The sequence below is a fragment of the Carcharhinus amblyrhynchos genome, chromosome 28, assembly GCF_965287045.1.
Source record: "Carcharhinus amblyrhynchos chromosome 28, sCarAmb.v2.hapA, whole genome shotgun sequence".
NCBI lineage: Eukaryota > Metazoa > Chordata > Chondrichthyes > Carcharhiniformes > Carcharhinidae > Carcharhinus > Carcharhinus amblyrhynchos.
The window spans coordinates 20,920,420-20,943,788 of record NC_137351.1 but is presented as its reverse complement, the minus strand read 5'-3'; the positions used below and the strand labels follow the sequence as shown (position 1 = coordinate 20,943,788).

General features: G+C 38.1%; 1 protein-coding gene across 9 annotated transcripts in view; it reads left to right on the top strand.

The window, feature by feature from the left end:
* tcf12 (transcription factor 12) overlaps positions 1–22,235 on the top strand; it is a 260,025-nt gene extending 237,790 nt beyond the window's left edge. For all 9 annotated transcript variants that reach the window (XM_080214465.1, XM_080214469.1, XM_080214470.1 and 6 more), the window contains 5 exons: positions 13,386–13,500; positions 13,634–13,796; positions 14,608–14,837; positions 18,745–18,895; positions 19,927–22,235. In XM_080214465.1, coding sequence (XP_080070591.1) covers positions 13,386–13,500; positions 13,634–13,796; positions 14,608–14,837; positions 18,745–18,887 — 651 coding nt within the window. In that variant the 3' untranslated portion in view covers positions 18,888–18,895; positions 19,927–22,235. The remainder of the gene's footprint in view (positions 1–13,385; positions 13,501–13,633; positions 13,797–14,607; positions 14,838–18,744; positions 18,896–19,926) is intronic.
* The last annotated feature ends 1,134 nt before the right edge of the window (positions 22,236–23,369 follow it).

Genomic DNA, 23,369 nt, shown 5'->3' with positions numbered 1-23,369 from the left:
ACTTACAAACTCACCAATGCCTTTAATGGTCCCGTTTAGTCAGTGTCATGGATTTGAAAATTCCCAACTTTATCCAGGGTAGAATCCAAGTACTGTAATAGCAAGATACTTCCTTAAGGAAGGATGCAAGAGGATTGAAAATGAAGCTCAATTGATGCATCTCTTAATGAGAGAGTCCAAACAATGTCGCTGCCTCCCTCCCTTTCCTATTGAATAACTATTATTTTTAGTTATAGTGATGGGAGTAGACAAGCCATGATAGAATAATTATCGCCAATATTAAACATGAGAATGGGTTGGCACTGATTGACTGATTTGAATACAGCAGCAAATTATTTTGCTTGTGATGAAGAGGTCAACACACAGTTTAAAGAGCATGCAAAGCTAGTCAACAAATAAATTAATTTGTAAAGAATCTCCAGCTGTTAAAATGTTATCAAGAAACTGTATAAAATTATGCATCTGTTTAAAAAGCATAATTGCTTGAGAAAGGTTTTTGGGATTGCATAAATGCCTAGGTTGGGTTCCACAAACTGGAACTAACCCACAAATTCATAAAAAGCAAATGACTTCAGGAAAGAAATTGGGTGAGAAAGTTTAAGGACTACGTTAATAAGCACGCCAAACTAAGATGTATACATGCTACCTAATATGCATACAGAAAAGTAAGTGGCATGTAACTTGTAGATGGGTGTATTTTGTTCTTTGAGGGCGTGTGTGAATTTTGCTGGCACTGGGCTTTTATTTTGAAAATTCTTTTTGCAACTGAAATGTAGACAAATGTCATCAGTGCTGCGATTCACCCACCCAACTGCAGACTGTCAGCTGTATGGTAATGAATTGAACTATCTGGCCTTTGCAGAACAGACTGCTGCTCTTAGACAAAGAACTGTTTGAACACCTGTTATGTTTACGTCGGCCAGCCACATTTTAGTATGTTATTAAGATTAGAAGAAAAGAGGATGGGCCATGTTAAGAAGGTATTGATGACTGAACCTTGTGAAATAATGATAGAAGTCAAGTTTCACAGAATTTATCCTGGTCTGTTTAATTTTGTTCATACGTCTGATTCATTTGTCGTGACTGTATTTGCGTTATTACTTCAAAATGTTTTGAAGCATTCGACCTTTTTGAAGTGCAGCAACTTAAACAAATTCAGCTGTTGTTCTGCAACAGTAATCCTAACTTATTTAAAGTTGAACTAGTTGATGATGGAATGTTGGTCACCCCACTTGGAGCTCGCTGCTTTTATTAGAACATTACTAAGATCTTTTTTGTCCATCTTGAGCACCAGAACAGAAGACTGAATTTTAATGTATCTTTCTTCAACATTACAACATACTCTCAGTTCTCCCAGTACAGGCCTCAAACTCTCAACCTTATGGCCCAGCATAAATGTCAACTGAGTCAAATGAATATAGGTTATAGGCTTAAATGTTCACGTTCTTGCTAATTGCCTCGGAGAGCAATCCCAGTTGCATTGAGAGTGGTCTCACAAGGTCAGGTAAAGGGAAAAACTTCTGCACAGCAGCTAGAACAGGTTACTACATTGGAGGAATTTTGTTGACTATCTTTTGAATGCATGTTTTGTGCATGAAAGCTCAGTTAGTACATTTGACTGCAAAATGCTCGCATTCTCAAAACAAGTATAAAACTCTATTCATGATATTTGTAACTTTTCAAGAAAAAGACCTAATTAAACTATCAGTGGTTTCTAATAGTTTTATAATAGAACGTTTCCTTACAGAAGATAGTCTTGTCCCTTCTTTCCAGGATTAGTATGTTTCAGATGAGAATGGAAGAAAGAGCAGCAGGAATAGGCAATATGCCCTACAAGTCAGCTCTACCGTTCAGTACATCATGTCTTATCTACCTCACACATTGTACCCATAACCCAACATTGTCAAATATTTCTCTTGAGGTGATTAAGATTATCATGATTTGGTGGCTGCCTTTTTTTTAAAAAAAAAAAGTTTTTCAGGAAAATCTGACAGCCTCGTTAGTCTCAGTTGTAGTAAATTCAGTTCTATCTTTGTCCTTAGTGAAACAATGGGACAATAGTCCTCGGCTTTCTTTGATCGGAAGAGAAGATTCAGCCTGATTTTCTGCAGTCTTAGTTGATGATAAGCTTGTGTGAATGCCAATTGAATAGGGATTTAAAATCAGCAGAAAATGATGGAAATACTCAATAGATCTTGCAGCACTTGTGGGGGGGAGTAATAGGATTAACGTTTCATGTTGACCAAAGATCTGTTCCTCTCTCCACAATGCTGCCTGCCCTACTGAGTATTTCCAGTCTCTTCTGTTTTTATTCCAGATTTCCAGCATCTACGGTATTTTGCTTTTGATAGAGCCTGGCTGTGATGACCCCTGAATTGAATACCCTGCTTAGAATACTAGATTGAGGCTCAAGTTTTAAAGAAGTTACAATATTGAAATAATTTATTCTTAAAGTTATAATGGGATATATTAAATATTGGCAAATGCCTAAGGAACTATATCCAAATAAGAAAGCTAGAGAGGTGAAGAATGGAATTCGGCATAGAAAATGGAGAAGACAAGTGTCCAAAAAAATTTGTTCAAAGCCCCTTTGACTTGTTCTCTTTCCAAGGCAGTTGATGTCAAAGATTTGATGTAGCACAATTCTTGCTGCTTAAATAGGCTTTGTTATTGTCAGAATCAAAACAGGCAGATCTGCAATAAATGTACTAATATTTGTTTTCAACAGTCTTGATGAAGGGATTTCCCTCCTCTTTCTCTCCACGCCCCCCCTCCCCCCAGTTAATTTCTGCGAATGCAACTTTTCAGAACAATGCCCATTGCAAGTTCCTGGCAGATCTTTAACTGCGTGCTTTTACAAGCTGCTGTTTCAGAAGTTGCAAGAATCATGTATCCTCTTGCTTTTGTCTGGTTGGCTCATTCTCCTAAAATCTAATCTTCAGCTTCATAGTCTTAATCTAGGCCCTTCTTAAGGGAAATATCTTGAGGCAAACTGCTATGACTGGAAGGAAAACTATAAGAGAGATTTTGTGGAACTTCCTGCTGACAGGATCTTCCAGTCCCGCCAAGGACAATACCTGGTGACAGCACAGGTGAGCCACGCAAAGCACCATAGGTATCGGTTGGAGTGGAAGATCCTGCTTGGCAAGTTGGAACTGCCTCCAAGGCTGGAAAACATGCTGCGCAGGGACTGGAAAATCTTGTCCTATAAATATTGGGCAGATTGAGAAATATACAGTTTTTAATTATGTATTTAAAATATCTAGAAATTCTCATTTCCTACCTTACACAGAAACTTTACAGTCCAAAGATGTGCAGGTTAAGCAGATTGGCTGTGCTAAATTGCCCCTTAGTGTCAGGGGATCTAGCTAGGGTAAGTGTATGGGGATAAGGGCATGGGTGGGATTGTTGTCGATGCAGACTCAATGGGTCGAATTCTATAATTGTCCAGTATTATGAAGTATTTAAAGTTCTCTATTTGATGTGTGTTGCAAAAACAACAATATCCAGTGGCAGCATTTTGCTGGCTTTTTAGTGTGTAAACATTAGCTACAATTGTAGTTCATGCACTAATTCAAGATCAATATATTTTAGTTGCTATTTTGTTTTGTGTGGCAAAATACTTGTGTTCTTACTGAATCATTCTGATTTTCTAATCATTTCAGCAAGCTGAAATGGGCATGGGGATGTGGGACAGCTCTCTGCATGTCATCTGAATCCTGGTCTCAGTTGCAAGAAAAAGCAGATTATTTCTGAGTCATTAAGTTCAGGTAGTGTTAAGCTGTAGCATCAGCAACTTAATGGTAATTCTAGAGTGTTGACTGTTTTTGAGACAAGAATTATTAATGGGGGAGGAGAAATTTTCCAGTATTTTCCTAGTTATTGTTATTACAGCAGCAGAGAGGAATGCAAATGAATGTTTCTGTTATAATTTGATCTTGGTGACTCCAGATTTGATGCAGAAGCGCCACCATGTGTTCAGAATGTTGCGGTGTTGGTTGGATTGGCCACTTTAGGGTTACATTTCTAAATTCTAATAGTTTTTTCCCGTCATTACTTAATTAGTATTCAGAATTACTTAATTAGTTTTTCTCATTTGTTGAACCTTTTTCAAATTATGCAAAAGTAATGTGTGGCGTTTACACAGAGCTTTGTATTTTGATTGGTGTAGATATTTGATAGTATTTGTTGGATGCTACTTGTTGAGTACTGTTCCTGTGAGATAATATTATGGCTAATTTTAATTAGCACATATTAAGCATCAATTTGTGGGATTCGTTACTCCTGACCTCTAAAATCAATATAAACCTCTAAAAAAATTGCAGTTAGCAATGTTACGTAAATGTTCTTATTGTCCAGTCACTCCTGGTTTAATGGTCTCAGAAGTTCTCCATAGCATTTAGAATATCTATCGTAATAGTACATTATAATAATTTAAGTTTTAGTGGTTTGGCATTCATAAAGGCTAGTGAATCGTATACAAATCTGCCTAATGCATTTTCACTTTTATCTTCTCTCTTCATTCTCTCTAATGTGGTGTTATTTCCTCTCCTCCCAATTTTTAAAAAAAATCAGATAAATACCCTAATGGCCTATGGCTATTTTTACAGTTTCAACAGGTTGCATTCTTTTAGTACTGGCTTCTTAGTACCAGATGTGTTAATTGATTATTAAAACATTAGGGGCAATTTTCTGAAGAGCCTCAGGTAGGCTGAATTACTGATAAGTTCATCAACTCCACAGCTATTTGCTAAAATATTACTGATTCTTTTTGGTTGCACTTTGTTAAAATGTTTGATACATGTAATATTTGGGTGTTTTAATACTTGGAATAAGTTTTATGCCATGAGAAAGCTTTAACTCTCATGCTGTTCACTGTACAACCCTGAAGGTTGGGACGCTTTCTGTTCATGTACTGCAGTGATGGATCCCCATATATGTTCCTTCTCCAATGAATCCCTCTTTCTTGCAGTAAACAAAATTTACAAATGCAAACTGTTCTTGCAAAAATAAAACCTTATTATTTGAAATATGCTAAAGCTGCCTTTTGGTCACAACTGGTATCTTCATGATTTTAATATCAACGCTACATGCCTAAAGTAAACACAGTTTGAACTGAAACTTCTTTCTCCTGCCCTAATGTTTTCTTTGTCACGTTTGTTCCCTCATCTTCCCTATTTTTTTCTTCCTAACAATCTATTATTTTTTTAAATGTTTAAATTTTAGATTTACTTATTTTGTATTTTCAGTTTCTTTGTTCCATCCTCCATCTTGGAGATAAAAAGAGTGTTGTGAAGGGGGTGTATTACGACTTAGTTGGCTGACAGAAATTGTTTTACACATCTGAAGATTGCTGTGAATTATTGTAATTTTTCACACCAAAAAGGTGCAAAAATGTTGGTCAAGAGAAAGCAGCATCCTGCCGAACAATTTAGGCTTAACATAAACCAACAATATCTACACTTGTACTGGAAAGCATTTAAAATAAGCCACCTTTTTTGCTGTGAATGTTTCTCCGTTTATTTACCTGTCATATATTTTGACCTCTCTTTGCTGCTAACAGTTAAATTGTGGTCAGTGCACTATCAAATATCAAAACTGTTGGCATTGCCTTTGACCACCCATTGCATAAGACAGGTAACAGACTTTACCAAGGGCTTTGAGTCCACGATGACACATTTTAACTTTCATGATGTCATTGTAACCCAGATGACTGAAATAAGCATAAGTGAACAGCCTTTGACCACTAGCGGCAAGTTAACTCATGAAAGAACTTATTTTAACCAAGATACTTTCAAGTTAGTCAAAAGCTCTGTGCACATGTCCATGAACATTCAAAATAGGTGCAGAAGTAGGTTTCTTGAACTGCTCCGCCATTCATTAAAATCATTGTTGCTCTGTTTGTGTTTTGAATTTCACATTTCCATCTACTCCGATAATCTTTGATTCCTTTGCCAAAAAGAATCTATACCTCCACCTTAAAAATATTCATTGACCACCCCCCGCCCCCAGCTGCCTTCTGAAGCAAAGTGTTCCCAAATTAGACAACCCTCAGTGAAAAGACATTCTTGCTCTATAAAATGGAAACCCCTTATTTTGCTGCCCTCAGTTCCAGGCTCACTCACAAGCGGAAACATGCTTTCCACATCCACCTTGTCAAGACCTTCTAGGGTCTTCTATATTTCAATCAAGTCACCCCCTCACACTTCTACACTCCAGTGGAAACATCCCAGTCTCTGCAACCTAATTCATCTATCAAAAACTGATGGTCATTTTTGTTCTTAAATGAACCAGGACAGTCAAAGATTTAGAAAGATGTAGTCAGATTGAACTTGGAACAGTGTAAGCAAGAATTTTTCTGGATCAAACCTGAACTGGAGCTACATGTCTTGCAAGCGACAATATAATTGCAAATTTCAAATGCCTCGTCATTATACGTCATCTACAAAGTTTGCTGTCAAGTTCTTACAAGTATTAGCAAAATGGAAAAGGGCACTTTGTGTAAAACTACACCCATATTTAAAGGTTCATGTTGTAGGAAGGATTGGGGCAAAGAAACTGAAATATACCACAAATTACTCTTGTGGAAACTCTTACTTCAACTCAAGTTACCTGAGGCTATTGCCAGGAAAATAATGACTTTACTAATTGAGTTTAATGTTCCTTTTGAGACCAAGTTACCTAACGTTTACATGAGTTGGCTAGAAAAGGATTTAACATAGAAATAGGGATTATGAGATTCACTGGGGGTGAGCAAATTGAATCGGCACTGCTAACAAGCCTTAATAGATAGATGTACTGTGTTGGCAATTTTGTTCCTTCAAGCTGTTGACTAGGATTAGAACATAATTATCTTTTTATTGGTGTTGTTGAAGGTGAATTAACTTTTTGGATATTGAATGAAAGACGTACATAATTCAGTTCAGTATAGCTCAGTATAGCACCGAAAGAAAGTGATATCATTCTAGTTACTTATACTGTTAATAATTTAAGCTAGAAAATGTATTCAATAAATTTATCATAAATATTCTGTATTAGCCAAAATAAGCACTGACTGATCATACACTTGAATCGTATCTTGGTTGAATCTAGTATATTTGAATGTATGTTTAATTATCTTTTGAAGTTTATCTTTTAAGTTATCTATTTCAAAAACACCTATCAAACTGAGGCTTCCAATAGCTAAAATTTAGATATTTATGTTTTTTGTTTTGCCCCCAAAGCTCAAAATAAATGCATCATGTGTGTAATGCAGCATTGGACCACGAAGATCCATGGTTTGATCCCAGACTTGGTCTTAGTGTCCCCAGGCTAGGAGGGGAAATTTTAACAGGCTTTTCCTGCTCCTAAATTGCTATGTCATATTAGGAAGCATGCATGTGTGGATAATGAGAGCTGTTTATATGTTCAGCCACCATGATTCAATAAGTTAAGTGAAACTGCACGGTAGTTTCAATCATTTGGTAGAGAACCAAACACTTAGCACAACCCGAAGCTCGGGTGAGGAGAGCTTTCTAGAAGGAAAATGCTTAAAGCTTATACAAATTTAATACCTAATAAGCCTTCATTGAATCCTAACAAGACCAAAAGACATAGGATCAGAATTAGGCCGCTGGGCCCATTGAGTCTGCTCCGCCATTCAATCATGGCTGATACTTTTCTCATCCCCATTCTCCTGCCTTTTCCCCATAACCCCAGATCGTCTTATTAATCAAGAACCTATCAATTCTGTCTTAAAGGTACTCAATGACCTGGCTTCCACAGCCTTTTGTAGTCACCAGCTGCCATCCTGAGAAAGAACCCTTTATCCCCACTCTCTGCCTTCTGCCAGTCAACCAATCCTCTATCCATGCCAGGATTTTACACTTAACATCATGGGCATTTAACTTATTTAATAGTCTCCTATGCGGCACCTTGTCAAAGGCCTTTTGGAAATCTATCTAACTTCCTTGTTACCTCTTCAAAGAACTCTAACAGATTTGTCAGACATGACCTCCCCTTGACAAAGCCGTGCTGACTCGGCCCTACTTTGTCATGCACTTCCAAGTACTCTGCAATCTCATCTTTAATAATGGACTCTATCCAGTTAAGAATCATATGGACTGCACTCACCGTGCCATCTAACTCCAAAAACTCAAGTGTAATACTGATGTAATATGCTAGTGATTCTAATTTGTTTCTTCAGTTTTTGGTAAAGGAATATTTTGTGTTCGTTATTGATGGAGTTTATGCAAGCCATTAGTAATTTTGTGACAGAAGACTAGTTGATATGGCTCATGTACTTTAAAATTCACTTTGCTCAGGGGTATTGGATGTTGTGTTTTTAACTAGCTATAGGAGTGACATCACATATCTTAAAAGCACCATGCTATGTAGTCTCAAATAGGAGGATTGATAGGCAAGGGGAAGAGAATTCAACCTTGTGAGACTGTAGGAAATGGAAAGCATTTAGTTCGTGAGTTTTTGTCATCTTGATGGATTGTTATGATTCCCAACTAATAAATGTGTTGAAAGATGTTCAAAGTCTGTAACTACTTGTAGTAAGGTACTTACATTGCGTAATGATTTGTTCCTGTTTCTAAAATGCACAATTTTTAATTGGTTACATATGAAAATACTTTGGCATGTTTCTTTGATGAGGTTTCTGATGAAAGAGTATTGTGATGAAAACCTCTCAAAGGTGGTTTCTTTCATTCATTGCAATGAATCAGGAATGAGTAAATAAAATGGTGTAATTATCTGAGGCAGGTGAGTTGGTAATTTGCTGGTACAGTAACCATTTGCAATACAGTGAACTCTCTGAATAAACACAGTGAAAACTCAATTATAGCTGCTAAATTCTTCATTGGATAAAGTCTTCTGCAAGATACATTTTGTAAAGCCTCTTAATATCCTTCACATCGTGTCCAACAGGCAACTTCGCAGTTCAAAGATTAAATTCAATGTTATTCAAGTTAGTACTGTGTTTAATTCTTTCATCTACGGAATTGCGTTGTCTTGCATGTAAGAGTAAGATTTGGAAGGTGATTATCTTTGAATTTCCGTTATTGATTGTGGCAGATAATAGAGATTCCATTTTGTAAATTATATCTTTAATAAAGATCAAACATGCTTCATTTCTTCGGCTTAATGTTGTAAAAATTAAAGCTAAATTTCTTTGGCTCCTGCTAACTACTTCAAACAATTGGGGTGACTTTGGCATAATGCTATTGTCACTGGACTTATAAACCGGATACCCAGGGCACTGATGTGAGGACACATTCAAATTCTGCCACTGCAAATAGTAAAAATTGAATTTAAAAATCTAGAATTACATGCCTAATGATGATCATGAAATAATTGTTGATTGTCATAAAAAACCTGATTTGATTCACTAACGTCCTTTAAGAAAGGAAAACTGCCATCCTTGCCTGTTTTGGCCACGTGTGACTCCAGACCTACAGCAATGTGGCTGACTCTTAACTAGGGATGGCCAGTAAATGCTGGCTCACCCAGCAATGCCTATGTCCCATGGACAAATAAAAAAAATACTAATAGTACCTTACCTCCACATTCTTGATAACAGCCAATCCTCCAGGCTTATTGCCTTCCCTGGCCATTTAGAAAGAGGCTTTTTGTTAACCAAATGGATTAAACTGGACTTAGTGAAACAGCCTTGCAAAGCCACATTCCCTCTTCATCGCATTCCTGTCTGCAATTTTTTTATTAACTAATAAATTGAAGTGATCAAAGAAAGAAACAAGTTTTTTATTCCTGGGTTGCTTATAGCAGTGTTGTGAAGATTAATCTTCAATTCCTAGAAGTTCTAAAAATCAGAGGGTTTCCCATCCTTGTGATTGTTTGTAGAACACTGGGGCCTTGCAGTTGCTTGGTTTTCTTTCTGCATTAACTACTGAAAATTCTTTCCTTCTCCCATGTTCTTGGTTCCTTCCTGTGTCCTTGCATTTTTTTATTTAACTTCTGTCAGGCATTTCTTTTTACTACAAAGATAAGACTCTTCCATGTCTTCCTGCATGTAGAGAGTGCTGTGTCATTAATGAGTGTATATTCCATATCATGGAACTGAGTATCATTTTCAGAGTCTGAAGCACTTGCAGGGAAGAGTTGTGAAACTGGCATCTTGTATCCTTTTGATTTGACTTATAATTGTCACATGTATTTCACATACAGTGAAAAATATTGTTTCTTGCATGCTATACAGACACAGCATACCATTCATAGAGAAGGAAAGGAGTGCAGAATGTAGTGTTACAATCATAACTAGGGTGTAGACAATGGTCAACTTAATACAAGGTAGGTCCATTCTTTTTTCAAGAGTATTCTTGTTTCCTTTATCGTGTAATTTTAGGAAAATACTTGCTTGTGTGACTAGATTGTCTTAGATTAGATGCATGTTGGGCCCCTGTTTTGTTGAAAACAGATTTCAGTTGCTTTATCCTCCACAGTTTGGACTGCTTTCAGTATTTAAGGTTGCAAATTATTCCTCCTCTTTAACTACCACTGCATATTTCAGAGAGCTTGGGAGTGCAAATGAATGTACTTCAATTTTCTTTCTCTGTTGGGCAGAATCTGTTTTTTATAAGAGCTTATTTTCTTTTATTCTGTTACAAATGTTGTCAGTCCTATATATTCAATATTGAAACTGGCAATTCCATAATTTCATAAGTGGTGAGATTTTGGCCTTTTATGGCTCCCCTGTTACTGGAAGGTAACTCTGGTTAGATCCTTTGCTTTTCTAGAAACAAATATTCTCTTAAGAGATGACTTGTCATAAATCTCTCAGCAGTGTCATTTTTTTTCCACGTCAGAAGTTATTGGGTTCCAGGGAAGGTCCTTGTTAATAGGTTCATCTGAAGCTGCTTTTACAATTGTAATCTACACTAATTACTGTGGACATTGTGAGCTGACCCCATTAAGACTGCCTGAATTAATTCTGTCTCCTTCGTCTGCTGTTAAACTTATATTTTTTTTCCTTTCTTACCTCTAGCCGTGAGTATTCCAACGCACTCCTGGTTGCTTTCCCATATTCTATTCTGCTTATGAGATTATCCAACACTGCTGCTCTTCCTTAACCCTCACCATGCCCTGTTCACTTCCCATCCTTGAGCTTGCTGACTTGCATTGATTACTAGTTATCCTTGTTTTCAGATCCTTCTGTGGCCTTGTTCCCCACTGTTTGATCTCCTTAAGCCCCATTGCCCTCTAAGATATCTGCGCTCATCTAATTCTGATCATTTGAGAATCCCCAATTTTAATTGATCCATCATTGGTGGCTGTGCATTAGTTGCCCTCAGTTCTGGAATTCCATCCTTACACCTACCACCCCTCTATTTACCTTTCCTCTTTCAAGATACTCCTTAAAACCTACCTTTTTTGTGGTTTTGGGTCATCTCACTTGAAGGTACATTAACGTCACAGGATATTAAGGGATTTTTTTTAAGTCATGTTCTCTGCAGTTGTAAGCAGACGGTTTTAGTTTTTCTTTTCTCATTGAGCAGATAGCTGGGCAACAATGTCCTTTTATTGCTACTTCAATGGGGTTCTGTTTATTTTTACTTTAGTAAAAAGTCTGACAACACCAGGTTTTAGTCCAACCGATTTATTTGATAGTAAACTCACAAGCTTTCAAGGGGACTCCCCTTCGTCAGGTGAATGGAGAGTCATGGCACATCCGCCGGCATATCCACATCATTATTTTTACTTTGGCATCTTTTATGGACCTTGCATTGTGAGGGGCAAGGTTGATTGACAAGACCAAGTCAGGTGATTTCTTTTCAGTTTTAGTTGAGAAGGGGGTGACCATCAGACTGGAAAGCAGTGTTTTTCTCTGTCCCTGGTTTTGGAAGTTCTGTTAGCTGGAAGTAAGGTTCGTGGCCTTCCTGGAGTAGAAAATCTGTTGTTGGTGGTTAGCTATCCTTGAGTCTCTCTCTCTCTCTCTCTCTCTCTCCTTGGTGTTTTGGGAAGCTGTTCTGACTCCAAGCTTATCTGTGTGTGCCTCAAGAGAAATGCAACATTCAACCAAAGAACCAAATTCCAGTATCACGTGAGCATTAGTCTTTACTGTGTTAAACCTGTGGCATAGGTTTTGTCTATAGAATTTGTCTCATTGAATGGTGTTTAGTTGTTAAGGTTTATCCAATATCATTTTTTTTTGTTTGTAATTAGTGAAAGGTATTGCTAATTTTCTTTCTATACATGTTAACTGTTTCCTTAAATAAACTTTATCAAAGCTTATTTGAGTATACAGTGGGTCAGCTGAATCATACCTGAGGTGAAATATCTCATGCTCACCCTAGCCAAATTCCAAATGCAGAAACTAGACACGAGTTTCTGACCTGAATTAGAATAATCCTCGTATGTTGTAGAGTGTCATACTTGTTTTATAATGGTCCTGTTTAGTGCCTTGGGATGCTTTATTAAATTAAAAGACTTAAATAAATATTAGTCATGAAATAAATCAAAAATTGTAAGCGTGGACATTAAGTTTGCTGTTCCTGTGTGTAGTGTACCTTAACCTTTGATTTTATTTTATTTGGGCTTTTCCTTGCATATTGTAGCTGTTGCTATGCAATTCAAATGTCTCAAACAGATTGAAAAGAAGTTTCTGTTTTTATGATGTTCTGTGGAAAAACTTTGAATGTGTAATAGTGAATTAAAATGGATCAGCACTGTAACTACTGTGCTGCATTAAATAAGCATTGGTATTTTGCTTGAATACATAATATTTTGAACAAATCAATTCCTCAGTGCATATGACTGGAGCTGTTATGCATAAATTGCATATGTACTTATTTTTCATTGTTTGCTTTCCGGTTATGTCAAATTTTTGGGCACCTCGATAGCTACAATTTAACACAGTCCTAAACTTGAGCCCAAATTCAAAATCCTGTTCCTTCGGTACGTTTGTTCTCTGGGTTGAGTGTCATTTCTGTTGGATGGAGTGGAGTACTTTGCAGAATGCTCAAGTTTGCAAATTGCATTGTGCACAGTCGGAAATGTTTGTGGCTTGCTGTCCAGATCAAAGAGAATACTGTGGGGGTTGGCGGGGGGTATAGAAAATTAAGTAACAGAAAGCAGCACATTTATATCATCCTTACTCAGATTGTTAGGTGTACATTAATGTAGAAACTTTGTATTGTGCTTTTATTTCATTATAAATCTGAGTATGTTGTCACTATTGCACTGTATAATGGAACCTACTTCATACTCCACAGATGATACAAAATTGGGTGTACTTATTAGATGCAAATTCCATTTTATAAATTTCTACACAAAGTACAGAGTAATCCTCTTTTTACATTTTTATGTTTAAATCAACTGGATGATAATTTAATCATTGGCAATGAGTCATAGGCAATAGTAGAATAAATTGTCGTCTTTTGTAGGTTGGTTCTCATCGGGATGAATCTGTCAGTCTCCATAGCAACCATACGATCCTCCCCAATACAGTACCCCCTTCAAGTGCAGAATTAAATCATCAGGCACAGGATAACTACAGAGGTATCTCTTTATAGCAACCTAATTCAAAATGACATTATTTTACTGAATATGAACTCTAAACCTCCCCAAGTAAATTATATAGCTTGCTACTCAAAATAGTGATTGACCTCAGGGTGCTTATGTTTTTGGACAGGACTATCAAGTTTACAGAGTCAGAGTTCTGCCTTGGGCCCAGCAGAAGTCAAAACAGAAGAGAAAGATGAGAACACAAATGACTCTTTTTCGTCTGAAGACAAGAGATCAGATGATGAAGGATCTAAAAAAGACATCAAGATGCAGTCCAGAGGAAGGTCATGGTGAGTCTATATTGAAATGTTTAATTACCCTTTATCCACAAAAGCTTTTGATCCTGGTTTCAAACCCCGCTTGCAGGTGCAGCAGGTGGTCAGGAAGGCGAATGGGATGCTGGCCTTCATAGCGAGGGGGATTGAATATAAAAGTAGGGAGGTCTTGCTGCAGCTGTATAGGGCATTGGTGAGGCCGCAGCTGGAGTACTGTGTGCAGTTTTGGGCGCCGCACCTGCGCAAGGATATTTTGGCCCTGGAGGGAGTGCAGAGGAGGTTTACTAGGCTGATACCGGAGTTGAGGGGATTGAGCTATGAGGAGAGGCTGAATAAACTAGGCTTGTACTCGTTAGAGTTTAGAAGAATGAGGGGAGATCTCATTGAGACGTGTAAGATGATGAATGGGATGGATAGGATAGAGGTGGAGAGACTCTTCCCGCTCAAAAAAGACAGTAGGACTAGGGGGCACAGCCTCAAGATAAAGGGGGGGCGGTTTAGAACGGAGTTGAGGAGGAACTTCTTCACTCAAAGGGTGGTGAATCTCTGGAATTCTCTGCCCGTTGAAGTGGTGAAGGCTGCCTCGCTAAATATTTTTAAGAAGCGGGTTGATGGGTTCTTGATAAGAGAGGGGATTAAGGGTTATGGGGAGAGGGCGGGAAAGTGGAACTGAGCCACGACAGATCAGCCATGATCTTATTGAATGGCGGGGCAGGCTCGAAGGGCTAGAAGGCCTACTCCTGCTCCTATTTCTTATGTTCTTATAATATCTCAGGTAATTTGTATTGACTGCAATTTAGCACTGTATGTTAATATTTCTGCACAGTAATCATGAAGATGAGGACCTAAACCCCGAACAAAAAGCAGAAAGAGAGCGTGAAAGGAGAATGGCAAATAATGCCAGAGAGCGTCTTCGTGTAAGAGATATCAATGAAGCATTTAAAGAGCTTGGGCGAATGTGTCAACTTCACTTGAAGAGTGAAAAACCCCAAACCAAACTACTTATTCTTCATCAGGCAGTTACCGTCATCCTTAACTTGGAACAACAAGTCCGAGGTCAGTAGGCTTGAGGTTGGCTTTATGACTCAGTATTTTAGTAGCTGTTTTCCAGCATTAGTAACAGGTATTTACATTTAAAGTGGTATTGCCAGCTTTCCCTGGCAGCTCAGTCACCTCAATCCATACAGTTAAGGAAAGCCTCATGTTTAGTCCCCGGTGTGCTTTATTGGTAAGAGCAGGACAGTTAACTCCAGTGCCCAGGTTCCTGCTCCTGAATTTATTAACGCCTGTGCAAAGTTTGTAGATTGGAATCTTGGGTAATCGGCAACTTCTCCCACGAACAAAAGGCTTTCACATAAAGAAGACTTTGAGAAAGGGACCGGGCAGAAAATAATGCCTGCCGAGTCATATCCCACATGTTCCAAAGGGAAGGAAACAGCAGTGCTCAAAAAGTAGGAGGGGAGAACTTAATCACTTCACAATTTGAAGTTCATAGACCTTCTCCCAACTACCCCAGCTCCATATCCTCTGCCCCTGTCCTGGTAATTACCAATACTGTATTTGCTACAATGAACGAACTAAGCGAGAATTGCAGTCCATTTTCCTAGATCCAATATCCATTTGTGATACCAGATGACATAAACCCACTCGGTGCTACGTTCGCCAAGATGTCATGAGCTAACTTGGAGCTCAATACGTCCTTGGTAACAATAAAAATCTTATTTCTGAATCCTCTTTACAAATGAAGCTGCTCTTGTCCTGCACCTGGTGTGTATGTCTGCAGAATGTTTCCACTGCCATCCATTTTCCCATCTAGGCATAGTGGATACCCTGCATAGTGATTTTCCTTTTAATTTTGCATTTTTTCATTAACGCTATTCACATAACTGTGTTAGCCAAGGCTCAGCCAGGAACGCTCTTGTCTCTGCATCAAATGATTATGGGTTTCAAGTACGATGGTTGTGGGGTTGAGTCCTACTCCAGTCACATGAACGGACAATCCAGGCTGACATTCCAAGCAGAAACTGAGGAAGTACTGCACTGTTGGAGGTACTGTTTATTCAGCATTGATCCTCTGGTACTATCTTGAAAAAAACCAGGAACAAGGATTATCCCCAATATCCTAGTCCATATTGACCCCTCGAGCAATACAGTAAAGCCAATTATCTGGCTGTTATCACATTGCTATTTTGGAAGCTTGATGTGTTCAAATTGGCTGCCACCTTTTCTGTATTACAACAGCAACTCCACTTCAAAATGAACAATGGCCGTAAAACCCTTTACCTAAGATCATAATAGGTGCTCTCTGTATGCAAGTCATTCATTTTAACAGAGTTTAGAGTTTTAGACAAGCTGACAGTAGTGCAAAAACGAAGTTGAGGTGGTGGTAACAGCCACATGCTCAAAGTAGTTTGTGAAACCAGCAAATAACAAGGAAGGCCAATTTGAAAATCATTTTGCATTAGCAGGAAGGGGCAAAATCAGCCATGGTTCCTTCCCAAATGCTCAGCCAATTTTACTTGCAAAATCATGTGTGTGTGTGTATGACAGAATTGATATTTAGCTGTAGGACCACATTCACTTGTGATTGGGGTGATGATGCTTTCTAACAGACCCACATAGAAGTAAACAGTGGAGATGCCCAGGTGGTTCTTGCTGCCAATGCAATTGTGACCACAACAAGGGGGAATAGGGTAGAACATTGGGAAAGAGCAGAGGATTCTGTTGAATTTAATATTTGTAACGTGGCATTAGACATGTGTTTGCAATCAGCCATTGTTTAGGGAGTGTGGGTGCACATCTGGTTATAGTTGTGGCTGATTGTGCTCAGATCTAACTTAGTTCAGTCCTTCAATCTGCACAGAAATATATGAAATCTCACTCGAGCACTGATAGGCATGTTTGATGTGGAAGTCCGAGTGCTTAATTTGTGTCCTGCGGTCATTAATGACTGGAAAGTCAGGCGCACTAGAAAATCAGGCATGCTGTAGTCCATGGCTGATTCTCCAATTCATTGCCTCATTGAACAACCCAATTGGGAACAATGCATGGCAAAATCTATTTGTGTACTTTTTCCTCAGTAGTTGGTTTCCTTAATGGTTTTTATTGCATTGGGAAAAACTTGATCTCCGTTTTGATATCAGCAGATAGTAGATGGAAAATGATGCTATCATGTGTAAGCAAGGACCATATTGGCATGAATAATTCTAGCAGGAATAATTTACCCAAAATATGGTGCATTACAATGATACAGTTTCGAGTTGACACTGACTTCTGAAATACAGTATTAAGTAATATCAATGATACTGCCATGATCAACTGGTCTCAAAGTAAACAGTAATCTGTATAATTTTAATTGTTAAATTTTACATTGTTACAAAAGAATTGGAATTTAATCCTAAAGTGCAGCGATTCATAAATTCAGCAAGCTGAATAAGATACATGTTCCTATTTCCGATGGGGTGTCTTTAGCAGATTTTTGTTTATATCTTGTATGCTTAAATCATAGTGAAATCCATGGAGCTGGATCTTTTTAAACCATGCACTCTGATTTCCTAAAATATCTAACCAAAATATCTACCAATTGATTTTTAAAACACGCACACTTGCCAACAGCTCCCATGGGAAATTGTATGGGTCATCCCAGTATGCACCCTTTGAGCTGATATTAATGCTCCTTTCCAATTATTTGATGAGACTAGGCTTGCGATCATGTTAATGTGACACTTCTCTCTTTGTTACCCAGTGTTTTCCAATAACCTGCAAATGTGACATATAGTTCAATTTCGAATTCAACAATTGTGTGGATTGCTAATAAGGATCATTTTCTCATCTGGACTCTAACTTCCTGTTGACATTGGGACAATATTTACTTGTAATCATTGGATTCTTTTATATAAAACGCTGTGAAATAAGAAACGAGTGCCTTTTATTTAACCCGTGTCTCCCTCTTATGGGATCCTGCTGCTGCCTCATTTTGAAGACTTAAAGGCTTAGTTTTGTAGCATCTTTCGCAATCTCAGGATGTCCCAACGTGCTTTAAAAAAGCCAAAGCAATATCTTTGATGTGCAGTTACTGATGTTATACAAGAAATCTGTGCAGCCAAGTCCCAACAAATACAGTGCTATAATAATCAGATAATATAATTTTGTTTTAGTGATAGTTGAGGGATAAGTATTGAGCAGGATAACTCTACTTTTTTTTTTCAAGACAGTGCTTTGGGATCTTTTGTGTCTATTTGATTGTGCAGACAGAGCCTTGATTTATTTCCTGATTCGAAAGGTGGCACCACTGACAGTGCAGCACCTCCCTCAGTGTTGCACTAACTTATCAGCCTAGATTTTTGTGCTCACATCTTGGAGTAGAACTTGAACCCACAGCATTCTGACTTGGGTGAGAATGTTACCACCGAGCCATCGATGATGATGCTGGATCACCAGAACCTTCTCTGGTCCTGCAGTACATCGCTCCCTGATCAGCTGAAGACTGGAATTATGGCCTTGCACTTAAAAAGTTAGTTGATCATTGCAATTGATTTTTTTAAAAAATCGTGTTCTTGTCTGTTCAATACTTGGCTTTCAAAGTGATACAACTGTGCACCGTTGTGGACTTATCCATTGCTATGGCCTGTTGAGTACTGGTGGAGATAATACGTGATTTGAGGTGTTTTTTCAAGGTGTTTTCAGCTGTGGCTCAGTTCACAGTAAAATACATTTCAGAAGTATCTGAGCAACATGGCCGACAAAATAGCCCTCATTGGATGAGTTTGAAACTCGCTACTAATCTCAACCAGTGATTATATTCTAAAGAAAATATGCGTTTTCAAGAAAATAATGCATTTGGTGTTCACGTCATGTTAGTAACCTATACATCCTTCCATCATTGTCTCGCAACCTAACTATGAATGATTATGCATATATTATTTTTACCTTCGTTTAGTCTAAATGTTTTTTAAATGTGTAGAGAGGAACTTGAATCCAAAAGCAGCCTGCCTTAAAAGGAGAGAAGAGGAAAAGGCTTCTGCCGCATCGGCAGAGGCACCACCAGCACACCCTGCGATTCACTCTGGACTCAGCGACACTACCAACCCTATGGGTCATATGTAAACTGCCAGGTGCTCCTTTCAATTTATTAATCTTGATATTTTATAAGTTCTGCAACTTTTTTTGCCCACTACCATTCAAAAAGCTTGATGCAAATAGATTAAACACTGCTGACATTTGGAATAATGTATAAAAGATTAATTGGTGTATATTCGACTTTAGCATCCCAGCTTTAGATATTTGCAAACAATTGTTGAATCACATTATGTTGTGATTTATATTCTGGAGAAATTGTACAGTGGGTAGATGTAAGGTGTCTTATAGTTGAACTTTTATATACATTTGTCATGCCAATAATGGATGTTAGTGTGTTATTACATGTGTGTGCAATCCAAACTACAAAATAGCTCGTCAAAAAGTTTGTACGTATTTTCTGCTCTCTTCCCTTCATCCCTTCACACATTGCTAATTTTGAAAAATTAAAATGACCTTAAAGGAAGAGCACATATTTAAATAGCACCTTTCAAATCCTCAGAAGTCTCTAAACTGTTTACAGGCATTGGAAGTACTTAGTCTTTGAAATATAGTCACTGTTCTTATTCATTCTTGGGATGTGTGTCATTGACAAGGCCAACATTTGCTACCTTCCCTGTTTGCCCTTGAGGCAATGGTGAGCTGCTTTCTTTTACTGCTGAATAAGAAGTCTCACAACACCAAGTTAAAATCCACAGGTTTATTTGGTAGCACAAGCTTTTGGAGTCTCGCTCCTTTTACTGCCACAATTCATCTGGTGAAGGTAGAACGCTACTTTTGTGATGTCACAGATTGATTGTGTGAGGAGCTGATCGCTAATTAATAGTTGATGGTAACACCAAAAATTTTTGATTTCAGTTGGAGAGAGCTAGGGGGAATTTTGCATCTTAGACAATGAAGAATACAAAAGGTATTCTTTGAGAAAATGTAAGAAAGTTGAGTTGACAGCAGACTATTTTTGCAGGATCTCTGCCTGACCTGCACATATCCAGCATGTTCTACTTTTATTTCATGTTTCCAGAGTCCATTGTATTTTGCCTTGCACTAAATATTTCTCTCTTTCTTGTAGGTTAGAAGTCTGGATCATTTTTGTAAAATAACAAATGAGTCATCTTTCCATACAAGGACCCAGCCAACTAACTTTATTTCATGAAGCCACAGTTGGAAAATGTAACGCACTTGAAGCAGAACCCAGAAGCAATCTCTTGATCAATATGACATCACATTCAGCCCTCTGAAAATCTATTTGTCCCGAATCTGAATTTTGGCCCATGACAGTACATATCAGTCTGTTGCAAGCTGTGTTGCTTCCACACAATCAGAGACTGTTGCAATTATTCCACTCTTTGTGGAAATTGCCTTGTGCCTAAACTTGTTGGTTGATGAAACGCATTTAAGACAAAAAAAATTATTTATTGCTACTGAACTATAAGGTCTACTTTGAAAGGGAAATGTTAAAATCTCAGTTGTTTCATTCTCAGCTGGGCTGATGCTAGTATCTGTTAAAGCGTTCACATGCAGAGAACAAAGCAGTATTGTCCTCTAACCCCTAGCATTCCCAGAACCTATTAGTGTCTTAAAAAGGGGAGGGAAGAGTCTTCATTGTCCTCTTCATTCCTTTGGCCACACAAATAGCATTTTCCATGTATCAGAATATTCCTCGTTAGAGTGTTTATTTTTTTGTTCTCTGTTTGTGTGAATAGTTGTGGTCACATTTTTTTTCCTACAAAACATTCAATGCCTTTGTCATGAGCAATTTGCTACAATAGCAAAATGTGCTTTTATTGGAAAAGGGCAGGTCTGACCATAGCATCATTTAGCTTGAAATAAGGTTAACTTTCTTCAAACTTTCAAGTAAATGCCCATTCTTATTTGTTTTATTTGTAATTATGCAAACTTTTAAGCTTCTAGGCTTCATAGTAAAACTTGTAACGTGAACTGTAAATTAGAAAATTTCTAATTTTAGAATTGCTTTGTTTTTCAAGCAGTTAATACTACATTTAGTATATGTGAAAGTGTTTGCTGTAATTAAGCACAGATGCAAATCAAAGGTTTTAGGCTCTACAAAAGCATTCAGAGCTGATAAAATCCTTGGTTCACCAGGGCCAGTAGTGTTGACAATGAACAAAATAGTACTGTCAGCTTAATTAAAATTCTGGAGGGAAAAAGGAGCAGCGGTCACCAGCTTTCTGAGACCATACTTTCTTTTTGATATCTCCTTATCTGCGTGGCTAATCAGTGGAGAGGGATCCGGTGACTGATGCAGCCGGTAATGAAACTGCCCTGAGCTTTGAAGCCATTGTGGCATTAACTCATGTTATTCACTTACTCGTGTAAGTGTTTTAAATCATTTACTTTTTTTTATTTCTGTCCTGGCTGGTTTCCATTTATATGGATTCAAGTTCCTTAGCTTCCATGTAAACTGTCTTCCATTTAAGAGAAAATATCTGACAAGGTGGCTTACTGTTATCTGAATGTTGTCTACAATTGTTGACAATTGACTCAACAGAATGAACAAATAGTGCATTCCCTTGTTCGAAGCACTAAGGCAACTGAAGAGCAAAATTTGTGTAAGTTGCCATGACGGGCTGATAGGAATGCTGAACAGTTGTTTTGGAAGGGTTCTCAGAGAGTGAATTTTTTTTGACAATTGTGTATGATTTTGTTATTTTAATTGGTTCATGGCGAATAATTCAACAACAGTTAACGCATAATTTACTGTATCTGTGGCCTTGTTCTTCAGTTCGTTGTTTATGAGCTAACAGTTGCTTAAAACGTGCTAAAGCGATCACGTGCCACTGGCCTTTTCTTCTGAGCTTAATTCTAAGCTTTCTTTCCCTTTGGCTATAATAGACTGCATTATGCCCAGAAGCTTTGCTTCAAAAAGAAAAAAAAAGAAAACATTTGGCTTATTTTTCACTGTAGCTAGTCTTTTATACAATAATCTTGTAAGAAAATTTCTTGAATTCTAAATATTACTCTTTCTAGATTTTTGAAATCAAAAGTTTTCAGTAAAAAAGTTTCTTACTTTATTTTACTATATTAGGTAGCAGAAGTGTAGGTTATTTACCATAACCTGTCCATTAATATCAGAAAATAAAATAGCATCCTAAGAACATTGTAGGTTCTAGCTAAACTGTGTAGTACCTATGAAGTATCGTACAAGCTAAATGTCTGAGATAAGTTGCTTCACATCTTGTTCTCCAGTTTCCATTGTTGGTTGATGCAGATTTGTACCCGTGTCAAATTTAAGGTATTGTTGATGAACCTTTCCACGCAACAGCAAGAAATAAAAGATTTCTGTCAGTGATAACAGAAAACATAATATGTATATATAACATTTATGTAGCAATAAATGTGCCATCTTTTTTAACAAGACCAATGAATGTTTAACATTTTATTTGTCAATTAATCTGTGGGGGAAATGTGTTCTGTCTCGGGTATTACCTGTCATTACTATTATGACAGGCCTGCAATACTGCTGGGATGATTTTCATAGAACATAGAAAAACTACAGCACAAACAGGCTTTTCGGCCCACAAGTTGCGCTGATGATATTCATACCTACTAGGATTACCTATAACACTCAATTCTATTAAGTCCCATGTACTCATCCAGAAGTCTCTCGAAAGACCCTATCGAATTTGCCTCCACCACCACCGACGGCAGCCGATTCCATTCACCCACCACCCTCTGAGTGAAAAACCTACCCCTGATATCTCCTCTGTACCTACTCCCCAGCACCTTAATCCTGTGTCCTGTCGTAGCAACCATTCTAGCCCTTGGAAAAAGCCTCTGAGAATCCACCCGATCTATATCTCTCAACATCTTATACACTTCTATCAGGTCACCTCTCATCCTTTGTCTCTCTAAGGAAAAAAGACCGAGCTCCCTCAACCTATCCACCCAATCCAGGCAACATCCTTATAAATCTCCTCTGCACCCTTTCATAGCTTCCACATCCTTCCTGTAATGAGGCAACCAGAACTGAGCACAGTATTCCAAGAGAGGTCTGACAAGGGTCTTATAAAGCTGCAACATTATCTCTCGACTCCTAAACTCAATCCCTTGATTGATGAAGGCCAGTACACTATATGCCTTCTTAACCACATCCTCCACCTGCGAGGCCGATTTAAGAGTCCTATGGACCCGGACCCCAAGGTCCTTCTGATCCTCTACACTGCTAAGAGTCTTACCCTTGATATTATACTCCTTCATCCCATTTGACCTGCCAAAATGGACCGCTACACATTTATCCGAGTTGAAGTCCATCTGCCACTCCTCCGCCCAGCCTTGCATCCTACCTATGTCACGCTGCAACTTCTGACATCCCTCCAAACTATCCACAACACCACCAACCTTCATGTCATCAGCAAACTTACCAACCCATCCCTCTATTCCTCATCCAGGTCATTTATGAAAATTATAAACAGCAAGAGTCCCAGAACAAATCCCTGGGGCACTCCACTGGTGACCAACCTCCATGCAGAAAAAGACCCATCTACAATCACA